Source organism: Podarcis melisellensis (assembly GCF_964234715.1).
Source record: "Podarcis melisellensis genome assembly, chromosome: 2".
Lineage (NCBI taxonomy): Eukaryota > Metazoa > Chordata > Lepidosauria > Squamata > Lacertidae > Podarcis > Podarcis melisellensis.
In genome coordinates this window covers 47678329-47692144 of record NC_138529.1, presented here as the reverse complement: position 1 = coordinate 47692144, position 13816 = coordinate 47678329, and the positions used below count along the sequence as shown (strand labels likewise).

General features: G+C 39.5%; 1 protein-coding gene across 5 annotated transcripts in view; it reads right to left on the bottom strand.

Moving 5' to 3' along the window:
- DOCK2 (dedicator of cytokinesis 2) overlaps positions 1 to 13816 on the bottom strand; it is a 252567-nt gene that overhangs the window by 203482 nt on the left and 35269 nt on the right. For all 5 annotated transcript variants that reach the window (XM_081899107.1, XM_081899111.1, XM_081899110.1 and 2 more), the window contains 5 exons: positions 12703 to 12886; positions 12513 to 12610; positions 9440 to 9529; positions 9065 to 9165; positions 6330 to 6464 (listed from right to left, as the gene is read on the bottom strand). In XM_081899107.1, coding sequence (XP_081755233.1) covers positions 6330 to 6464; positions 9065 to 9165; positions 9440 to 9529; positions 12513 to 12610; positions 12703 to 12886 — 608 coding nt within the window. The remainder of the gene's footprint in view (positions 1 to 6329; positions 6465 to 9064; positions 9166 to 9439; positions 9530 to 12512; positions 12611 to 12702; positions 12887 to 13816) is intronic.

Sequence of the window (13816 nt, the reverse complement as noted above, 5' to 3'; positions counted from 1 at the left end):
AAATTTCTAGAGAGTGCTCCTGAACAGGAGAGAGTGATTGTTCACACATTTCCCACAGGTGAAGATGATTCTGATGATGATGATGATGTTGATTTTATTGAGTTCAGTAGTACTGATGATGACAGCGATAGCTCAGACAGCTCAGTTGTCACGGTCATTGAGAGGAAATCTCACACAATGACTAGACCCTCAGAAGAGGAGGATGAACCACTGATTAAGCTTAGTACTGGTTCTCCAGAGAGTTCAGAGGCTGAACCAGAAATCAAAGAAGAGCAGCACCTCTTACGTAGGTCTGAGAGAGCAACGAAGGGTGTACCACCCAAGAGGTATTCACAAGAGTTTGCTAACTTATGTGTTGCTGTTGTAAACGACCAACGTCAAATTGAAGCTGTGTCTGAGTCAGAGACAAAGGCACAACAGAGAGTTGCAAACCAAGGTAATGCAGAAGCACTCATTCCTTGGAAGTCACACAACCAGAGAGGTACATTGGTAAAACCAGTGGCGGGTAGTTCCAAGGGTGGAACTGAAACAACAGGGGAATGTTATAAGTATAACAACTGTTTGTTTTCTTCTCTGGATGACGCTTTGCTCGCAGCACGCATTGATACTTTAGGGGGAGGATGTTATTCTAAAGCACCAAAGCTGCAGCAAGCAAAGGCAGCACCGTCTGCTGCTTGTGGCTGGAAAGCCAAACAGGATGTTTGTGACTGTTGCCATGGGAACAAAGGGGCAGTCCATTCTGTACTGAGCACCGGATGTTAGCTCAGTGGGTTTGTCATATGACCTGTACAGGATGTACATGGGTGGAGTCGGAGTTTCTCTCTGTATGTTGAAGAGAGCAGACATGTTTACTGTATGACTGCTAAAAGACACAAATAAAGACATGTAGATACGTTTCTGACTGTGTCTGATTCCCCTCCCTGGGGATATGCAGGGAGGAGGAGAGGAGGAGAAGCAGTTGGTGTGTTTTCCTCACAGCCTGAGGAAAATCGCCGGAACGGACCTCGTGTTGTTTATCCTGCCGGGAGACGCCGGAGGGAGGTCTAAGGAATTCAGCCGGTGCCTGATCAGATAGGCACATACCGATGACCGGGTAGCAGAATTCCAACAGAGTCATCTCCATCCAAAATGGCCTGTAGCTAGTGAACCAGCCATAGCTATCTGGGCCTCAAATGACAATGTTGGATCCAGGAGTACCCCCAAGCTATGGAGCTGTTCCTTCCAGGGGAGTGCAACCCAGTTCAGAACAGGCTATCTCCCCATGTCCTGCACCTGAGAACTTGGAAAACATATACAGACATCATCGGGACCCATGCAACTACTAAGAACTAAGACATAATAAAAATCTACTACTAGCACTATTAGCAGGAGCAATCTAGATTAATTCAGGACTATAGTTTTAGGAAATCCCAGACAATGGTAGCCCTATATTTTTAAAACACAAACACATCACTGCTACTTAGATTACTAAACTTCTAACTGTCCCAGCATTTGGATGCCACTTATTCTATTCAGATGAATAATGCTGTAGCCTGTACTATACAAGTCTGTAGCACAAAACCCTCAAATTCCTTCTCATCAGTTTCTTGTAGCACAATTAAAGCACCCAATGCTATTCATAATTGTTTCCTGAGCAACTCCATCACTATCCAATTCTGTGTCAAATCGAGATATTAAGAAAACCAGACAGCAAATGTGAATTAGATTACCAGCCAGCATGAATTAATATCATATCCCAGCAGTATTTATAAAAGGCGAAAGCAGGATTTAGCCATTCATCATCTGGTTGTATTATACCTTTATTAAATCAAATATCAGTTAATACATATTGCCTTTTTCCGAAAAAGGTAAAGCTCAAAGCTTGCTAATTAACAACAAAATTAAGGACTTTTCCCAATTCACATTAGTTAATAATAGTACTGCAGCCTTCATTCTATCAAGTTTATCAGTGGTCGTTAAAGCTGATTTAATCTTCTTTATTAGCAAATTAATCTAACCCGCTACATGAGGTTGAAACAAGAATGAAAATGCATGTTTTATTATGACAAGGGAAGGCTAATACTTGCCTGAAGCTTATATACAAAAGCTAACAGCAATCCAATCTGCAAGTTACAGTTGCTTCCTCTGGCACCATTTACTTCCAACTAAAAGTCAAAGCTTACCCTTGCATGAAGATGCGATGTAGTCAAGCACACTGGACGTGTAAGACTCTCTCATACATTATAGCAGCACAACATGGAAACAGGAATTGTAAACATCACTTTTTACAACTTATTTTCTCAGCTGGGAAAAGCCATTTTATGATTGTTTCTACTCACATTTTTTGCCAATTATTTCAACTATATTCTGATACACCATACAACTTGGTTACGACAGCCAAGCATCTATGTTGGTGAAACATTGCTTATCTTTATTAAACATCACTGCTTTGATGTATATAGCATCGCCTTATCTTAATATACCAGTTTCATAAACCCCTCAAGAGTAGCATATTATTCCTTCATCACACAAAGATCCAATTGCTGTTGATACATTTGTTTAATAATGAGCATAAGTGCTGGATTGCTGTTGGTTTCCCACCCCCAACCCCCATATCTGCTACACAGAGTCTCAGTTTCCTAATTTGACAATGTTTATGTTTAGTTTATATTATAGTACTAGTGATCCAGAGATCCATTGGTACCACCCAAAACAATTAAACAGAACTAATTTCAAGTCAGTGTTGCTCCAGTCTCCCTCTCCCTCTCACATTTTGCGTACATGTGGAAAAAAGCTGAAGTGGGCAACTGAAGCCATTTAACCACCCTGCAACTTTCACAGGCACAAGTTGTGCTGATCGTGCAATAACACATAGCCTCTCCATCAACACCAAGTATGTACATCATGATGAATCTTCAATAAAAATAATGCCTGGAGGGGTCCTGATATAGACCAGCTTTGAATGAAGCTTGCTCAAAGTGCTGGGAAGTGATTTTCCTGTGTTTGCAAGAAGGTAGGAAAATAATATCTAGAATGTGTTGGGGAATGAATATTTCAAAAGACTGAAATACTGAGTGAAGGTCAAAAGTGATTGTCTTTTGACAGATGGCAAACTTGCAGTAATGAAAAAAAGCTTAAAGCTTTTGTCAACAACACTTGAGAAAAAATAAAGCAATAATCTAAAAAGATACTGTTATTATGTCTGACGGTTGCTGCAAGGTTGTAGCTTTTACTTGATCTAATGGATACATGAAAACCTAGAGAAGTAGAGGTAACTTCAGCTAATGGGATGTATCTTTGGTTTTATTTTAGACCAGTAGTTCTACAAATAAATCAGACTATCAACATATGTATAAAGCCATAGGTTTACTCTGATATCCCTCTCCAGGGTTTCATTTGGATGTATACTGACAACAATTGTGTTGTGACAACAATACAGGCCAGAATTGATTACCTGTGCTTAAATTATGTGAAAAGACTTCAATTTCTTTTGGAGGAGAGATTCCCCGCTATGTCACACATAGAACAGAAACAGACCAAATGTTGGAAGGATGGTATCCAACGCCTCTTGTCCCAATACCAATTACAAGGTTTTCAGGTGACTATGAAGATGGACAAGAGGCACTTAAGAGATTGTCTCTTTAGGTCCCATGCAGAAAGGGATATAACCATGATGGCTTCTACCAAGAGTTTGCCATGGTTCCCACTTATTAAAACCGAGCATACCCGGGCCAGTTAGCTGTCAAAGCTCCCACTTGCCGTGCTTAGAATTGCTTTCACAGAATTATGATTCCAATCGATACCCTCAGCGGTGTTGGATGGATGCTACGGCAAAGTACATTATGAAGAAATACTTTGTGTGGGCAACCCTGTGTGGAGGACCTGTGCCACTATTTATTGCAATGCCCGTTATATATAGACCCAAGAGACCGATTCATAAAACCCCTGTTTCCGAATGGAACTCACTTGAATAGTTGGAAAGGGTGAAATGGCTACTGAGCGATACTGATGACTTTGTAACTTATAAAATAACACTCTATGAGCTGGCAGCTAAGAAGATCAGGAGGAAATAACTAGATAAAATAGCGGTCAACTGCAAAGGGGATTCGGATATTTAATTTGGCACATTTTACTAGCAAATCTTCTGCTATTCTGTTTTATGCAACAAACAATCTTAGTAGTTGTGACTGTGGTTTATATTGTATGTGTGGTGCCTGATTATTTTTATGGTTATTGCTGTTTTTCCTTTTGTTATTTTTCTGAATGATGCCATGGCCTATGGCTAGCACAATAAATGTCTATGATGATGATGATGCTGATGGCGACAATGACAGGCAATACAAAGCCTAGTCTAATTATAACAAGCGCACTAGATAAAATTGTTGCAGTGGGGAGAAGAAGGAATTTCAATCTAAGCATTAAATTAAATTGTGGTAAAATGTTGGTCTCCACGCTAAGCTAAAATTGAGGAGTTTGAGCTGAAGTTTTTGAACAGTCCGGGATTTATGTTTCCAATGTGTCCAAAAAATAAAAAAAGAGAGAGAGATACTGGAACTTCAACAGGACAGGGCAAGAATGTGATAGTAAATCTCATTTTTTGAGATTACATTAAAAAAGAGAGGATAGATGTCCCTAAAATTGTTTGTTTTTACTTTTTGCCAAAGTTGAAAGCACAAACATGACCTCTGTACAAAGAAGATTTCCAATTGTTTTGAAATTGTAATCTGATATGATACACAAGGTTTAATAATGTGAACTGCTGCAGAAGTCAAAATAATTCTTGGAGTATACAGTATAAATCAACAGGTGTGGTTTTTTAGCTTTAGGCCTTGAAGTAACCCATCAAAAATGTAGTTGCTACAAACATGTAGTTAGCACCTTCCTTTGGTGTGCTTTGTAATCTGAAGCTAACTTTGTTTTAAAGTTAATTTTATTTTTAACATTTTAAAATGTATGAAGCTCTGATGGACCCCTAACAAAGAAATCCTCCCTTTCCCGTAATCAAAGTCACAGCAAGCCTGGCTATGATTTGCTGCTTTAATAGCTAGGTATTTAGCAAGGAAAGCTAGGGATCCTCCAATATTCCACAGCTTGAGTAGAAGAAACTGCTGGGTATGTAATACAAATGTATTTATTTCTTCTTCTTTTAAACATACAAGATACTTTTGATAAGATGGGGAACTCATTTTTTGAGAGTTTATGCTAAGCATTCCGCAAAGTATTAAATTATAGACCAGGTTTGATGACTCGCTGGGATCATGACTGTTTCTTTCTTCAAGTTCTTAAATGTTATTCTTATTGTGACATTTTGCACTGAAAACAATCCCTCTTGTCCAATTACCAGTTTTGTTTCTGTGCTATTCCTCCTAATGCATGGAAGGTAACAATTTAGTTAAGGAGTTGTTTCTATTTTGTGGTTCTGAATTAAAAACGTAAGGGCAGTTTCCTTGCACAATGTAGCTTTATACTCCTTATTGAGGGGGGGGATATTCCCTCCTGTGCTCTATCATATAAAGAGCAGGGGTAGGGGGGACTGTTTTTGTATATAGTAAAAGTCAACCGAATTATTTACAGAAGAAAGCAAAGTCCTTGCTTAAATGGCAAGCCTGTTCTTCTTTTGGAGCAAATGGAGAACTTTTGCTCTTAAAAATCGTAGATCTTAAGGAAAACACTATTCCAAATTCAAGATTGCTCCTTGAAATTAAATGTACAAGCTTATTACACACTTATTGGTTTCTCAGACTCCCTTCTCCTCTCTGGGCCTATTTGGCAACTGTAATGTGTTGATCCTGAAGAATACAATTAAAGCTACTGGAGAATGCTATGCAAGTTTACATTGTTGTGCTGATTTTGTATCCTGAAACACAAGATGCTATTTTACAAGTGCCATTACTACCTTTAAGGACAGCACAAACAAGGTTGATAACCTCTGCCAATACTGTAAATTGTGCCACTGCATCAGGTGCCATGTATAATATCTGTGTGCAATATCTGCTTTCATTGACCTTGCAAACAAAATTTCATCTGTAATCTTCTCCGGCCCAGAGCATTTCCAGTTCTATTTCTATTATGGCAAAATGTGAGCTCACTGTCACAGTAACTGCAACACCCACACAATTAATCTATTTGAATAATAGGCAGGTGAACACATGTCCGATCTATCAAGAATATACATTTTTTTAAAAAAATAAATAGATTTCCAACATTATTTAATAGAGTAGGTGAAAAATTCCCTGAAACTCCCAAGAGCCTGATGAAATTAAGCAGGGGCTGCATCTGGTGGTCAGGCCAGAAGCCCCTCACCCTTACCCTCAGTGCTATTTCAAAAGTAATCAGACTCTAATACTTACTGTGAAAACAAAGTCCTTGACCGAACTATGAACTTGAACACATATTCCAGAGATTTCAGAGTTCTTAGTATAGGTTCACACTGTTCCCCTCTGCAGGAAATGTCCAAGTAAGTCTTCAAAACTGTCATTAGTTTCCTGAAATTGGAAAAATGTGTTACAAAGGGGGAATAGGGTTAAACTTTATCACATTTCCTTTGTATAGAGTGTAAAGTGGCAAATATCTATATAGTGCATGATGTAACATGGCAGACTTGGTTTTATTACTTTATAATTCAAATAAAAATATTACACAATTCAATGGGGGAAAAGCACAGTAGCATGACCTTTTATTTCCCATTATTATTTCTATCTATCACACAGGATGGCGTTGGACACTGCACTGAATAATATTGCTAGTACAGTGTAAGGCTGGGAATTCTTGGCGCCAAACAATCTGCAGCAAAGCAGTACTTTGGGTTGCAGTATTTAAATGTTTTTGCAGCATGCAAAGTATTTTGGCAAGGACTGGAATGATGATGAAGATGACAAAGGACTGTACCTGAAAGCCACCGACTCATAGCTATGAGGGGAAAATATATTGATGGAAATATATATTGTAAATCATACAATATATTCTGTATGCTCCATAGTCTAATATGCTCTTAGAAGAAAGTGCGTGTGCAATCGCACACACAAAACACCTCCCTTTTCAAAAATGGATTGAATCTAGACTAGGTGAGCTCCCCTTTTGTAAACTATGAGCCTTAAGTCATGACTGGCTTCAATAGCAGACTGATCCTCCCCTCCCCATGTGCTGTCCTGGGGGTTCTTCCGACTTCCCTGCCTGAGACCCAATTTCAGGGAGCACCAGGGTGCACAGCCTCATTGTACAAGTGGAAGCCCTCGTTAGGTGAATCCTGCTCTTAGTATGAAGCAAAACTATTTTACATAATGACTAGAAACAAATCTAAGGACACATTCTGAACCGTATTACATACCATACAAACATGTGGATAGCAAAAATTCTCTATGTATCAGTGATCTTAAGAAGACTGTAGAATGGTACCAGCAATCCTTTGAACATTTGAGTAGGTGACCTCATTCCAACTCACAGCTTATGAAACTTTAGCGCTAACCAGATTCTGACTCTTCCACAGCCTCCCTGGAAGGGCCCATGAAATCACACCCCAAGCACCATGGCAGACTCCTTAGCAGAGCCAGCCCAAGGCATTTTTCTGCCCAAGGCAAAGGACAAGATTCAACCCTCCATGGACAGAAGTTGACTGTGCTGGCCGTTGAACTTAAGTGGAACATTGGCAATAGGGTAACATATTCCACAGCACCTGAGGGCAGCAGGGGGTGCATTGTCTCCATGTGCTACCTAAAGAGATTGATTAACTCATTCTACCTAATGGGAAAGCCTTAGACATTGCCCATTTTTAAAAAGAGATTCAAAGCTCCAGAATCCACTGTGGGCAACCATTAGAGAACAGACAGAAGCTGTGCATAAAAGACTGCACCCAGCTTGATGCCCCAACACATGCAGTTTAGGAGAAGTTCTAACCATAAAATCTAACACATTCACATCTCAAGGGACTAACTTCTCATCTACACATGGAACAACATACTGTATTTTTCGCTCTATAACACGCACCCGACCATAACATGCACGTAGTTTTTAGAGGAGGAAAATCCATAGGCATGCCACCCATAGGCATTCCCTCCATAACACGCACAGACATTTCCCCTTACTTTTTAGGAGGAAAAAAGTGAGTGTTATGGTGCAAAAAATACGGTAACTAATTTTGCAGCTTGTGGATCTGTAGTGTAGTTCACCATATGCCTTGTCCACACAGTGCAGAATCTCCATACCATCATCACCACCAGACAAGATCTTCCATCAGTGGCATGGAGTTCTGCTACACATAATGCAGGAAATCTATTCGGCAAGTTAAACTTTGCACAGACAAGCCTTGTATACAAAGCATGTAGACCAGCACTCAGAGATCAATGAGGAATCATTTTCTTGAAAATACAGTGAACAAAAACCAACATACGGTAGTAATAGATGGAGTTTAGTGCCAACAAACTCATTGGTACTTTTATTCCCTTTTTCCTTCCTGAGCGTATGGTAGATTTGAAGACCCATAGTGTTCTAAAGTCCCCACCAAACTAATAAATAGGGGGCAGGGTTAGGGGTTGCTTTAGTGCACTTGGCTTTGATGTGTAATCAATAAAAAGAATGCCAAATTGCTGTGAGTGAGCCTGATTTTATGTGACCTTTAGTGAGTCTTATGTTGTGGGCAAGTTTTTCCAACAAGGCAAGATGACACAGCTTGTCGTACCATCTGTCTATGGAAAATTTGTGCACCTCTCTTCAGAAATATGACATTTCCCAAGATGAGTATCTGTTGGTGTTTGTATGTTAATTTGATGACAATATTTATTTAATTTTCCATATTGATCTGGAGAAGGGAGCATTATCTTTCCCGAAGACTGACAGAAAAATAAAATAAAATAATAATAATAATAATAATAATAATAATAATAATAATAATAAACCTTTATTGTCCCTACACCACCTATGTGCAGTGAAATTAAACGAGCCCCCCCCTAAAGTCCAGAGAAGATGTCACTTACAGCTCTGCCACCAAGTTTTACATGGAGATACCAGGGATGCTATGGATGGTGTGAATGCAAATTATTTGTTCTATATATCACTTTTCTCTGTAACGATTGAAATATTGTCAGCTTACTTGTAGGCTAAAGTTGCGCTGAAGTGCTGCTGTATATAAGCCTCCAGTACGGTATTGAAATGCTGGAATTTTCTGTCTGCAATGAGTCCTATTATGTAAATCTGTAACAGGTTAATAGGATTAGTGGGTTTTTTGTTTTTATTTTGCACACCAAGTCATTTGAAAAGTTACAGTTTGCAATGAGCTCCTAAAAAATTTCAATTAGGTATTTTGTGTATTAGCTAAAGCCAAAAGTTTATTATCGAGGGACACAACATATCTATGTTGGTGATCCTGAAGCCATTTCAGTTACAAGCAGTGCCTTGCTCCTATAGTAAATTGTTTAAAAAAATGGAGCCCATAGTTTGAACTTGAACAGCAGAGGGCAATCCTTACCAGTGCATCAAAGACGAGAATGTCATATTCATCACTATGAGAATGTTCCATCATGATATTAAACAAGGCATCTAAAGTATCTTGGAGGAACTAGAGAGAGAGAGAGAGAGAGAAGATGAACAAATATTTCACAAGCTTTGATATCATGACAGGATAAAGATTCTTTGAGAAACATTTTCATGTCTTTAAAAGAAAAATTCCACCTAGCCCCAGGGAAAGCATTTCATGCCTCAAAGGATCCATCTTTCCAGCCTTGTCACCTGGAGCATCACCACATCTTTGAAGACTTATTTTCTTATCATAGCACACATTTGACTCAAACAAGCAAAGCAGTCATCCCCCCCCCCCAATGTAATGCTAAGGATGGCCTACAGTTTATACTGTATTCCCCTACTCCTATTCCCTACAAGTGGAAAGTTGATTGCTTTATCTGTAAATGTTCACAGGTGTTCTGCAAGAGGTTTGTAAGTTGCACAGTCCGTTAAAATGTGGAAAGTAATTGTTTTCAGCAGTGTGTCACTGTGAATTTAGCTGCAGCTGGTGTTAAGTAATATCCCTTAGCCTAAAATGGCTTGATAGTATGCCCAGACCATCAGGATACTTAAAGCACAAATGCAGGGGAAGGAGATAAGCTAGTATCTCTCCTCCCATTAGCATGCCTGGTCTCAAGTCTTCGGTATCACCCAAATCATTGCCAAGTGGGAATGAAAACATGGTGCGTGCCAACTGGAAGAGGATTCTTCCTTCCATTCATACCAGCTCAGGTCTCTCCCGCCCTTTGTGCTTTGTCAGAAAGCTCAGATGAGAAGAAGGAAAGGAGGGTGGAGAGGTTTGCAGCAGGCCAGGATCAGCCATTGTGCTGCCAGTTGCCAACCACAATTTCAGCCTCAGAAACTTGGTGCCCATGAACCCCAGCTGGAATATTCTACAGAATACCAATAGAGAGGGTGATGAAAACTTTTATTTGGCTTTTCTACCACATGTTGCTTATGATATAGACATCATAAGAACAACATTAAAGCTCCAATATGCGAAATACATGACAATGATCAGGAGATGAACTGATCTTTTACAAAAAGAAGAAGCTACAAGCTAGCCCAGGGACAACTCTGAACTTGATCCACATTCCTAAAAAAAATCACTTCTTACAGCAGAAAAAGAAACATCAGTTCAATGCAAGGAAATATTAATGAACTACTTATTAACACGGTGCAGAAGGCGGCTTTTCAAGTTTAGAAACACTCTGAATAGATCTTCTAGAATAGCCTGGGTCAACTGAATTCCTTTTCTAAACCCCATTAAAGAACTGTTTGAATGAAGGTTTATAATCTCGCCCTCTTCATCAGTGCTTCTAGTGTGACTGCTGTGTGTAACATCTTGCCTGATGGAAAACATTAAAGTTTGTGACATTTTGGTTGGCCCTAATAATGATGTTACCCAGCTGTGGATTTTGTATGTAGGTAAGTAATCCTTGCTACATATTTCCATACTCATAGTCTGAAGCATAGTTCTTCATAGCAAAAGGAGCTTGCATCACATAGATAAACCATTACATGTTCACATTTCACCAACAAACACAAATATTTTCCAAAAAAGAGCAACACTCACCTTGTGATCAGAGATCAATTTACTTTATATATATATTAATAGGAAAGGAAAAGATAATGGGTAGCTTTTCTTAGTCTCACAACCCTCTAAGCATATATTTCATTTCATTTGTACAGGCAAAGACACAGTGCCTTTTAGATTTGCCTTGATATTGTGCTTACTTTGAGTTAATCGTGCGTAAAGAGTAAAGACTTGAATCAAAGGATCTACGGTTGTTACAAAACTGCCATGCCCAGAATTTTGATAAGTTTGGGGAGTGCTAAAGCAGCAGCTCGCTGATTCTACTTTAATCAGTGTGAGTGTCCCCAAAGAATATTTGTGTGAAGCTTCAAGTCAAGGGAAAATGAATTATACCTGCTGTATGTAGCACACATGCAGCCTTAACTTACTTTCAGTATTGAAGCTAATATGGGAGAAAATTGCTCAGCACAATGCAACAGAAGGCAGGTGTGACCCTCCACCCAGGTGCCCCTTTTGATGTAAAAATCAAACCTCATCCTTTATTTGATAAACGAACAGAGCAGACATGAACAACCAGGACTGCCCCCATCACATACAATCAATCAGGAATTTGCAAATAACCTGCTCCCACCGAATCAGGGGTTACTGGGGCAGAGGGCATATTTTTGGGGGGAAACTCTAATGCCAAGTCTTTGAAAAACATGCTTTCTTTAGTTTGAAAATATTCTGAACACAATTGTTTCATCATTGTCTTTTTTTAAAAAAATCATGTTTGCTGTTAAAAAACAAAAAAGCCAACAAAGGGAAGCATATTCCAGGGCAGCATTTAGCACAGCACGGTTAATAAAATAGGAAAACATTAAAATAAAATAGAAATTCTGCCATGTAAGGTATGCCTGAAATCCAGTTCAATTGTTGCCATCTGTTTTCTGTGCAAACAGGACTGGTATTATCCTGAACTGTTGTCACTTTGGGGCAATTATTTCCAAAAAGAAGTGGCTCTCCAGGGTTTCAGGTAGGGGAAATTCCCAGCCGCATCTGAAAATCCCTTTGCATGCAAATAATATGCTCTACCACTGACCCATGGCCTTTCCCGCAATGAAGCCAACAAGACTGATGCCTTGTAAGAAGAAAACACAACTATATTATTTGAGAACTATGCTCTCAGCCTATGATGGCTGATACTGAGTGAAGACAATTTCCTGAGCCATTCTCAAGGGATTAGTTTGCTTCAATGAGCACAAAAGATGAGTTACCACTTGAGATAGAAAAACATGTTGTTGAAATGGCTAAGATTTCCTACATGGATTTTGGAAATAAGTTGAGGAATAGCACCAGGATTCCTAATTTGTCTCTCTAGGAAATATTTATCCATTGAGGAACCAAGGACTGCACACTACATCATTTCCCGGGAAAGGGGGATGATTACCTCCCCCATAGTATATGGCTTTTCAGAAAGTCCCTGACCTAAAATTACACTGCTGTAAACATTTTAAAAACATACCTTCACAATTTCTTCCCCATCCACAATCTTCAGTTTTTCTAAGTTCTCCTTCAAGAGCTCTGGCTTCATACGCCACTTCAAAAGACCCAGTAAACCAACTGCAGAGAAGAGCAGAAATATATTCACAGAGAAAGGGGGTCTAGCTTTCAAGTGCAACTTAAAAAGCCTTGTCAGAAGCTTATATCCTTACCATTTTGAGTTAGCTTGGTTGAACAAACAAGCGTTGAAATGGTAAATGTGTCTCTTGAGCTTACTGAGAGCCCTCCAACACTGCTTGAACTCCGACTTAAGGTTGAGCCTTTAGAGTCTATGTTATGACGTGAGGAAGGGAGACTCAGGTAAGCACTGGCATCCTCCATTTTCTTGCTATCACCCTTGAAAGCAAGGCATGAAAACAAGGTGAGAGTCAGTGGAATGAGCTAAATTGACATATAACTAGGATAACTTTGCTGCACTTTTCCACACCAGTAGCCTTTTAGAAATAAATCTTTTTTTAAAAAAATATTGGATTGAGAGACTTAACCCAGTGAAGACTGCAAAAGTATATGCAATTTCTCTGCACAAACAAAACTCACAATCTACTTTTGAAACTAAGTGAGGATACATGGGCAAAGAATTTTCTGCTGGTTTATAAAGAGAAGAGGTCACAACATGCACATAAGTCCGTGGACACACAGAAACCGTTAAAAAAATCTTCTCAGTGAACAATGGAAATGGAAACAAATTAATTTTATTTAAATCGTGTTTACCTTGCTCTTCAATCAAAAGGGTCCCCTGAGCATCTTACGAATAGATCAAAACTATGGTCCTTAGACCACCGGTGGGGAATCTGTGACCTTGCAGATTTGGTTGGACTCCATCTCATCAATCCCAGCCAGCATAGCCAAGGGTCAAGGAAGGGGGGAGGGTTGTTCTCTAACAACACCTGCACAGTTTCCCCATCTCTGCCACAGTTCCCCCATTGCAGCAGGTGGGGCAGGAACTAAAAAGCAAACTCAAGCACCAGTTTTTAAAGCAACAGTTCTTAGAGCAACTGGATGGGATTAAATTATGGGATGCATCAAGGTGAAAAGTAAAGCTTCAAAAAGTAGCAGCTTAGGGTTGAATTGTCCTTCAACTGACACCAGGGAGCGCTCTCCATGTGATGTTGGATTCCGTTCCCCATCAGCCCAAGCCAGCATTGCTCTTGCCAGAACTGATGGCAGCTGAAGTCTAGAAACATCAGGATTGTACCACATTGGTTACCCTAGTACAAGCAGACTTAGTTATGCTGCTGTGTGATCATTTTGTGTATTATCCTGTTC